The 9,703-nt window shown below is 33.9% G+C and overlaps 1 protein-coding gene across 2 annotated transcripts in view; it reads left to right on the forward strand.

Moving 5' to 3' along the window:
• Positions 1 to 9,703, forward strand: part of LOC117177713 (cilia- and flagella-associated protein 44) — a 494,190-nt gene that overhangs the window by 286,837 nt on the left and 197,650 nt on the right. The window contains exon 23 of one of the 2 annotated variants that reach the window (XM_033368587.1): positions 2,634 to 2,754. In XM_033368587.1, coding sequence (XP_033224478.1) covers positions 2,634 to 2,754 — 121 coding nt within the window. Of the gene's footprint in view, positions 1 to 2,633; positions 3,006 to 9,703 lie in introns of those variants that run through there. The other variant, XM_033368586.1, reaches the window with a different exon arrangement.

A 9,703-nucleotide genomic window follows, 5' to 3' on the forward strand; every position in this document is an offset into this window, starting at 1 on the left:
GTTTAGACTGGTAATTATTTGGGTTGTTAGGGTTGCTGGGAGAGTCATTTCTATTCCATTGTTGACTGCGTGCCTGTCCTCTGCAAGAGGGTCTTTCTTCGTTGTGGTGGAAATTCATTGTTAGATTCAATTTGATTTTGAGTATAATTAGGAAAAAATTTTCTTTGATTTTGAGAATAATTGGGCGAAAATTGTCTTTGATTTTGAAAGTTATTAGGAAAAAGTTGTCTTTGAAAATTATTAAGTAAAAATTGTCTTTGATTTAAAAAATTATTAGGAAAAAATTGTCTTTGATTTTGAAAATTATTAGGAGAAACTTGTCTTTGATTTTGATAATTATTACAAAAAAATTGTCTTACATTTTCAAAAATTTTAGGAAAAATTTGTTTTTGATTTTCAGATTGAAGTTGATTTTGCGGCTGGTAAGAATTTGATAATTGTTTAATAAAATTTCCACATGCTGGTGCTATATGTTCAATCTTTCCAAAGAATTGACATGATGTGATATCTTCGCGATTAATATTAACTTTATTAGTTTTTATCTTATTTTCTGTTATTTCACCTGGTTGAGGGTAGTTCGATCTTTTTCTTAATTCTTTTGTTGCGGCAATTGATCTTTCTATTTCTAATGCACTGTCAACTGTTTCTGAAAATGATAGTTATTTCATTCTAATTTGAAGTTCTGTTCTTAAACCTCTAACAAAACAATCGACTGCGTCTTTTTCTAATTCTTCTATAAAATTTTCTTTAATTTTATTGTCTTTTACTATCGAAATAATTTTATTTTTTGCTTTATACATATCACTAATTTTATCTGAGATTTCTTGTACTCTAGTTACATATGAAAGTACTTTTTCGTTTTCCCATTGATAAATGTTACCTAATTCTCCTTGAAGTTGATAAAATGTTTTTAAGGGAGCTTATACTGTTTTTAGTTTATTTATTAGTTCATCAATCGTTTTGTAGGTCTATCCATATATGCATTTTCGGGCATTCCCCGCAAGTTTACTTCTAAGAAGTTTAACTAGGTTTGCTTCTACTTCTACCCCTGGTAGCATTGACTTTGCTTCTTCGCATGCCTCAACAAAATGACTAAAAGGGACGTTATTTGTTCCGCCAAAGAATAAAATGACCTCTAGTGCGTCTCTGAGTGAGACCTGTTGGTTAGTAGGTAGTCTATTCATGTTTGACATTTGTGGGTCAAGGTCTGAGTCTGATTGAATTTTTACTTTCGGTATAATATGTTCCTGTTTTAGTTGAATTTCTTTATATTGTTTTTGTCGAAATGGATTTGAATCGTTAAAATAATTTTCTTTATTTAAAGGATCTTTCTATGTATTATCAATTATTGTTCAATTTGCTCTATTTTGAAAATTTCTTAAATTTGAGGAAAAAAGTAAGGTTTTATCCTCGAAACTTGAATTAATTACACAATTGTTACTTGAAATTTGAGATTCAGAAGTGATTTCTGAAGTATCACTAGTACCAGGTGTGATAATTATCGAATAGTTTTGAAATTCTGTGCCTAAATCAGGTTTTGAATTTTTTCGAATATTTTTTGGAAACTTTTGATTATTCGCAATTATTTTTTCTAGTTCAGTCCGACATTTATATTTCTCATTATATGAAAATAAGTTAAAATTAATTTGCTCAATAATAAGAGTTTATACACAATTTTTTAGAAATTATATGTTGGGGGTACAGGGCAGAAATATAAATGGTACAAGGCATACATATGAATGATACAGTGCCGAAATATAAATGCTACATGACATAAACATGAATGGTACAGGTTATAAATACAGGTATAATAAATTCAGATATAAATAGTATAAGTACATTTCTTAAATTTAACAGATTTTTTGCATTCCGTTAAGTTCCATGAGCTTTTTTTGTGTTTTATTTTCAAGAAAATATTCAAAAAATAAATTAAATTTATTGTGTAACGTTACATCACTTTAACAAAAAACTTTTTTTATACAAATGTGATTAATTTAAAAAATATGTAATCAGGATAAACAAATTTGAAAAGTTATTTTTCATCACAGCTTCCAGTATAGCAAACAATCTTGACAGCGTAAAATGAATAATACTATATTTTGAAATGATTTTAACATTATTATTATTCAGAAAACAGTAAATAAGAACAGCGAAATGCACAAATCTAAAAGGGAATAAGAATGTTCTATTTAATGATCACTTTAATGTATCCAAAAGTAATTTAAAAATTAATGTCGCCATTGAGCAAAGAAAGGGTTTCTATAATCTCTAAGCTACTAGAGAGATCAAGAATAATCCTTTGTTCACAGAATCATGCGCTTTTAAGGCTAGAAAATATACTGTAATTTTATAATTCAGGTTACCTGTGTTATAATCAGGTCAGTTAACGGATGATAATACGAAGTGGTTTCTCACAAGCTGTGAGAAGAAAACCCCAATATAACGGCAACGCTGGCCATTGAAATTCAGATTGTCTTAATGTCAAGTCTGTTTACAAAGATTGTGAACAATCTCTTCTTATAATCAGCTGCTTACCGAGCTGATGATAATACAGGTCAGTTGAATATAATTTCAAAAGGATTGGCACACTAATTTGATTTCTAATCTAATGTTCTTATTGTTTTTAATCTCAGAAAAAGTCGTACGCATCTTTATAGATTTAAAGTGGATTACAAGAACATGAAAACCGAAATGACACAACTAAAAGCAAGCATTAAGTATGAGATGAACAACAAATTCGGCCAAGAAATATCAGTGAATGCTTTATATGAATCAGTACTACAAAACCTAGTTTATGATATTAAAACTAACATACATTCAATCGCAAAATCGTATGATGGTCAAATTAAGTGTAAGTATTATAACGTAATACCCAGTGGCAGCGTAAATTATAGGAAGTTTTTACGAAACTACTATCGCGCCGTTACGATAATATCTACATACGTTTAGATCTTTAAGATGCACTGTGAACATTTTTTATGAAACTTTACACTAAATGTATTGGATTTTCTTCCGAGGGGAGAGGTAACTTTCCAATACACGATAATGTAGCCTTCTAGCGCTATAGTTGTAATAGTGCCATAAGTATTTTGTAATATTGTCATACTTATTATACAATGTTTCGAAACAAAGTTTTAAAAAATCAAAGTTCTTAGGCACAGTGAATCGAACTCTAGCTTCCAATTTCTAAATCGTGTGCATTACGTACTACATAGACTAGCGGTGGATATTAATTTGGTCGTAACGGTTTCTATAAAGAAGTCGTAAAGATGTCTCTAAATTGTTATGCCCACTAGGAATATATGAATTTCTTTATTAAAATATATTATAATTTCTTAGATGCCAAAGAAAATTATAAACAGAAAGTGGAAAAATTAAAAAAGCTTATTCCTAAGAATACGGAAAAATTCAGTTTCCTTGCTGTTTTAAAAGAACAAATGAAAATACAAAAAAAAAACTACTAAGATATATAACATTTTTTCAATTGTATTAAAAAAATAAACATGTATATTTATTTTATTTTAATTTAAGCTTCATTCTAAATAAAGGCACCTGCTTCCTTTGGAATTCTTTAGTGGTACTTTAATATGTCTCCGCCTGGATTTGAACCAGAAACGCCACTATTCACAGGTGGAGCGTTAATCAATTACGCCACCGGGGCTTCAGCAGATAGTTTTTCGTTTCTTCTGTATCCAATAAAAGAGAGCCCAGTAATCGCCAATATCTAGTGTCATAAATTAATTGATTAATTACCCTGATCGACAAAATAACATTGATTATTAAATTACTCGTATATTCATACTTGGTGAGTGTATTCAGCTTAGAATTAATCACTAAAATTTCACATATTACGAAGATACAGACCGGCGTCATCAAGTACAGATAGGAGAAACAAAAAACTATTTTTTAAGGCCCCGGTGGCGTAATTGTTTAACGCTTCGCTAGTGAATAGTGGCATTTCCGGTTCAAATCTAGACCGATGCAGATTTATTCTCGTTTCTCCAGAAAATTAGTTAACCAGTAATCGGCAATATCTAACTTTAGAAATAAGTTGGTTAATTTCCCTGGTCGACAATATAACATCAATTATTATATCTTAAATTTAATATTTACGCGAAGCGCTTAAAAGCCAATGGTAGGCAATGTTTTCGTTCACACCTGTCCGTCTAGAGCTGTACCGTAGAATTGAAATTTTGGTTCTGTGGTGTATTTGTATCTTGGTGATTTTTCTACGAAACCTACCTCAAATATTTTACCTTTCAGTAACTCAAACAAATTAAGTGAATAAAATTGATTATAAATTAATATTATTAAAAGTAGATTTTATTTATTCAAACTAACGTGAATCAGGGTAAAGTTTTTTTGACTGCAATCTGTATAAGTATTCATCGTACAAATTCACTTAGCTCAGACTAAATACTATAAATGTTAGCAGATAGAAAAGTAGTAATTGATTATAAATTTCTTTAATGTAATTTCCGCGGCTCCTTTACAAAGCGACGGAGCTGGCGGCAAAAACTTTTAGCCTGAATCTTAACATCAGAAGTGAAGAAAGTGCATTATTTTATCTAGATGCTTTACTTCTAAAAATGCCAGTAAAGAAATCAGAGGAAGCTCAGCACTTGTCAAAGAAGACCGTTCAAATGCTTCAGCGCGCGTGTTTTCGCTATTTGAATTACTCTTTAACTACATTTGAATTTCTTGGAGTTATAACTGATTCAAATTAATAGGAAACAATCCCATGCAAGTTTGAAATATCCTTGAACCCTTTCCCATCTATGTTTCAACTCCAAATTAAATTCTAATCTCAATACATATCGCAACCCTAAATTAATTCCGAATAAATCCAAAGCTCACTTATTAGTCCTTCTTTATTTATGTATCAGCACCAACTTTAATCCAAACCCATATTAAATCCGCTTTACAATCCGTCACTCCGACCTTTTTGAATCAGTCGGACTTCTTGAATTGATCCAGAATGAATTCAACTGAATCCAACCTCAGTCTGAATGTATAAGTGTGAATCTGAAACAAATCCGAATGAATCACATACCAATCTAAAACAAACTTTCTTTCATTTTTAGTCCGATGCTCTATCCGAATGAATCCAAAAATCATCCCAAGAAAATTTAAATCTTGTGCATAAACTCAAGTCCATGCGGTGTCTAGAACGGTGACTCTGGGATACCGGGCGACCTCTCAGAGTACGCAGCCTTATCCTTGCATGCGTGGCTCTACAAGTATGGACGAACCCCTTTCCCTAGCTTCTCGTGGGAACAACAATGACAACACCTAACATAGTTGTAGTAAGTGCGGTTCAAAACAACAGAACGCACAGGGCTCCCAACAATGGATCAGCCAACAATGCCGACCAATGTAAAGCTGGGAGAGCCAATGAAAATGGATTCAATGCGATGGATCGGCGGGATCTAGAGACCTTTGGGTGGACGGAGTGACTGAATCATGACTTGCTAGAGTGCTACGATTCGAGTGTGGCCCCTGAACAGGGATACATGGCACGGCTGCATGCCCGCTGTTTCTCCCGAGTTGATCCCTGGCAGTAGTCTCTCTCAAGCTAGACTGATACAGCCTTCCTCAAGCAAGCAGCGAACCATGAACACGAACCATAATTCAAACAGAAGCATGTGCAATTAGAAGGAGAAATATTAGAAAGAGAAAGAAAAGTCAGAGCAGAACAGCAGAACAAAGCAGTATTAAAATTTTATCAATTTTAGATTCAGTCAGGATGGCCGAGGACCGTCCCCCTTTAGAAAAGCCTGTAAATGCTGTCAGTTTTCTCGTACCTTCCACCGATTTCAAAATAATTTAAATTTCTGATTTTCTTTCAGATTTTGATATTACTGACCTTCCCTTCCTCAATGTTTAGAGAAACAAGCAATGCATTTTACATCATTTATAACTAATTTTATTTAAACAGACTTATTTTTATCCTTACTAGTCAACTATTTTATTAATCCAATATAAGAGTCTAGCAATTTAATTTAGCATTCAGTAATTTTTATATGATCGACTACCTGCGAAGAAAGTGCTGCATTTTCTGGAAGTACAATTTTGTGACAGCAGTCTCCATTGCACACTCGAGGTCTAACATTTATCTCTAGGACTTCCAAAAACAAACTATATTCGTGTCAAATTCTTGGCTCCAGTCGATTAGAACAACACAAATAATGAAAAGGAAAGAAAGGAGAAGTCACGAGACCTTAGAATGATGGATTAAAACAAGTGTCCTAGCGACCAGTGCTCTCGGAGATACGAAGCTCTCACTTCTTTATAATCTCAAAGCACACCCTCTTGCCAAAAACATACCAAAGCACTTGTCATGTGGATCGCAAAGGACTGTCATCATGGATCGCTCCGTGTTTTTAAGATACATGAGGGTTTCGTTGGCCTGTCATTGCGATTTTTGCATGACCTTTGGCTACCTATTTCTCTCGCAAAATCGTGATACGTGGCTCTAGGTGTATTTAACCGAGGTGCTACTGGGAACCAGTTTCATTTTCATAGATGGCAGTTTTTCCCAGTGGGACCCTGCGGTGGTTATATAATCTATTTTTATATTATATATTAAATGAGAGTGGTTTTACAAACCACGGCAGAGTGTCTTTGAGAGCAGGTGTCATTCTACCTCGATCACAAAACACTGCTGGATGCTTTCAAGGTTTCCTTGTCAATTTCATCGACTGGACTCCATTGCTCAAATCACGATGGGCATCCATCATATCACTGGTATCGATAACAAATATGTTGAATACTTTTCTTTAGCACAACACGAGCTGATAAAGAAGACCTTCCTTTCTTCTCCATTTTCCTACCACCTTGTTGGAAATGGTACGTCCTTAAGTTCCCAGAGCACTAGGAATAGCGATTTTTGACTCGGTCTTGCACGTTTCAAGAAAAGCATCATAGAAATTAAGTAGTCAACGCTAATTTATTGCCATCAATTAACAAGGATTGTTTGAAGTTGTTTAAACACTGCATCCAGTTCCAAAAGACTAAAGTCAATTTTCACAGAGAACCAACTATTGGATAGTTATGCATGTCAATTGAAACGCTTCGAGTACTTACATACAGATATGGTTAAACTGACTCACTGCCGAAGGTTAAACTAATTGTCACAATTGTGGATCGCTACACTCGATTCTCTGAGGCTGTCCTACTCGCGTATAGTTATGCAGAGACTTCGGCACGAGGTTTTCTGTATCACTAGATAGCAAGATTCGGCTTTCCTCTGCGCATCATTTTCGACTTTGAAAGACATTTTGAGTCCTATCTTTTCCAAAAGCTAAATGAGCTTCTGGAAACCGAGCACGAACAGTGCGGTGTTAAGATCTCTTTATAATATGTATTTATTTATATGTTAATTTGTACACTCTCATAATTGATTATGGAAGTCATTAGATTCATGTGAATTTGGACCTATCCAGTTTTTATCATGTATCGACGTTTTGAGACCCGCTAAGTCAGAAAAAATGGTTTTCATGAACATGGCTCTTTTTATGTTGGTCCGTCGGTCTGTCACCTACCGATGCGATAGGTTTCGAAGGAACTTTCTGTTAAAAAAAATTCCTTTAGTACACTATTTTGAAGTCCAAAAATACAGGTTCAGGGAGGTTTAGAAAAATTGTTTAAACTGTTTTTTTTTTCATAGGGGTATAGTTTTTGTTTAAAGTGCAGGAAATGCCATAAAGAATTCAATTCTATAGCCATAAAAAATGGTTTTGACGAACACGTATATTTGTCTGTCGTCTATCCATCTGTAGTCTGAGAAAGGAATGAGTTTTGAAGGTATTCCAAAAATCAAATCAAATTTTATAGTTAGCCTTCTTTCGCTAATACTTAAGGTTTTAGCAATGATAAATAAAACTGAGAAAAGTACAAATTCCGTTTGTTTAAGAACACATGCTAGAAACAATGAATGGTCTAAAAGTAAAAGTTGTCGGTTCATTGAGATCTACAAAATTGCTTTGTATAGTGCTTCCTTTGATTAGAAATTTAATTCAATATATTCAGAATAAAGTCTCTTCTTTATTAAGTGCATTTCGTTTCATTGTCGGTCCTGGATGCAGCCAGCAAACACAAATAAAAATGGCGCCCAAACGTGCATGAATATCAGTTGTCTATTTCACCTTGTACTTATGAAATTTTATCTATGAACCTGTGAGTATTTATTCTATAAACATGGTGCACGACACATAACTCTCCAAGTATTACCCCGAAGACGAACTGTTTTGCATTTGTTTGGAAAGATATACTCCTCAATGGAAGATACCTACTAAAGGCCTTCTGGGAAAAATTAAGAAGGCGCAATTTCAAGACATTTTCGAGAAAATTTTCAGACTGTTTTATGTAGGCTGCGAGGTTTTTTGTCAGCGTGGGGACCAGGGTAGGGAGATAGGTGCAGCCGAGTAGATGCTACGAGGAAGGTTAGGGAGAGATTAGCACGGGAGGAAAGCACGGAAGATTTCACGGTAGCAAGTTGAGGTAGCGCGAAAGTGACAGTAGCTACGCAGTACGTAGGTTACGTTTTTGATATATTTAGACGAAGAAGTATTCTGCAATTAGAAAAGTGACAAAAACGAGGTAGAACACTTGCAAAGTAGAATAATAAATATCAAAAAATCAAAGCGGAAGGTTCAAGTAGGGTAGAATGTGAGTAATGAGAGGGAAAGGATAAGAGGAACAGAAAGAAGATAAGAAAAGAAAGGGACGTAATGACAAAGAAGAGGTTGTTATATAGAAACTCGGAGAGAATAGAGGATGATTTGACATAGGTAGAAATAAATATGCAGTATAAGTTTAGAAAAATAGCGGAAGAACAAAGACTTAAGGGAAAAAGAACGTGGGTTAAGTATAGCAGAATAAAGGTAGACGCAGTATGGTGGGATTGAGACGAAGAAATGTAAAAAATAGTAAGAAATGAGGTGCCGGGAAGCTGAGAGAAAAAGGAACGAGAGATAGGAAAATAAGAAATAGTAAGAAGCAAAAAGAGACGAGAAATGAATGTAGGAAAAAATGGAGGCTATGTTACTGGTTGACAAGGGATTGGAAAGAGTGAGGGAGAGACTACCAAGAGGTTACGAATGGCAAATTCAAAATGCAAAGAGAAAGAATAAAACAAGTAGGGCAATGAGAGAAATGGTAATGAGTGTGAGGGACGAATTTGTAACAGAGAAGGATACGAAAAACAGGAAAGAACAAAAACAATAATTGATAGTACAAGACGTGAAGATGAGATGAGAGAAGCTAAAGATAGTCGGGGTTTGTGTGAACAGTGATTTGCAATATAAAGCATATGAGATGAAGAAATGATGGAAGATAACACAGGCCCACAAAAAAAACAAAAGTGTCTGTGCAATTGACCAGACCTATATATTCTTATGTATTTTTCGACGCTGAATCCGAATTTGCAATAAAAAAGTAGGGTCCAGCTACTTTTTTATGGGGTTTTGCTCGAAAAACCTCATTTTTTACGGTTTTTTAATGTTTTTTTTTTAATAAAAAAAAAATAAAGGAAAATTTTATTTTTTTGACTTAAGAATCGAATTCCACGGGAAAAAATACATCGAAAACCATGTTTTGATTTTTTTTTTACAAAAATTTCAACCCACCATACGGCGATGAAAAGGCAGAAAATCACGAAAAGTGAAAATTTGCTTCAAATTTGATTAAAATGACATTAAAA

This window comes from Belonocnema kinseyi, chromosome 8 (genome assembly GCF_010883055.1).
Source record: "Belonocnema kinseyi isolate 2016_QV_RU_SX_M_011 chromosome 8, B_treatae_v1, whole genome shotgun sequence".
NCBI lineage: Eukaryota > Metazoa > Arthropoda > Insecta > Hymenoptera > Cynipidae > Belonocnema > Belonocnema kinseyi.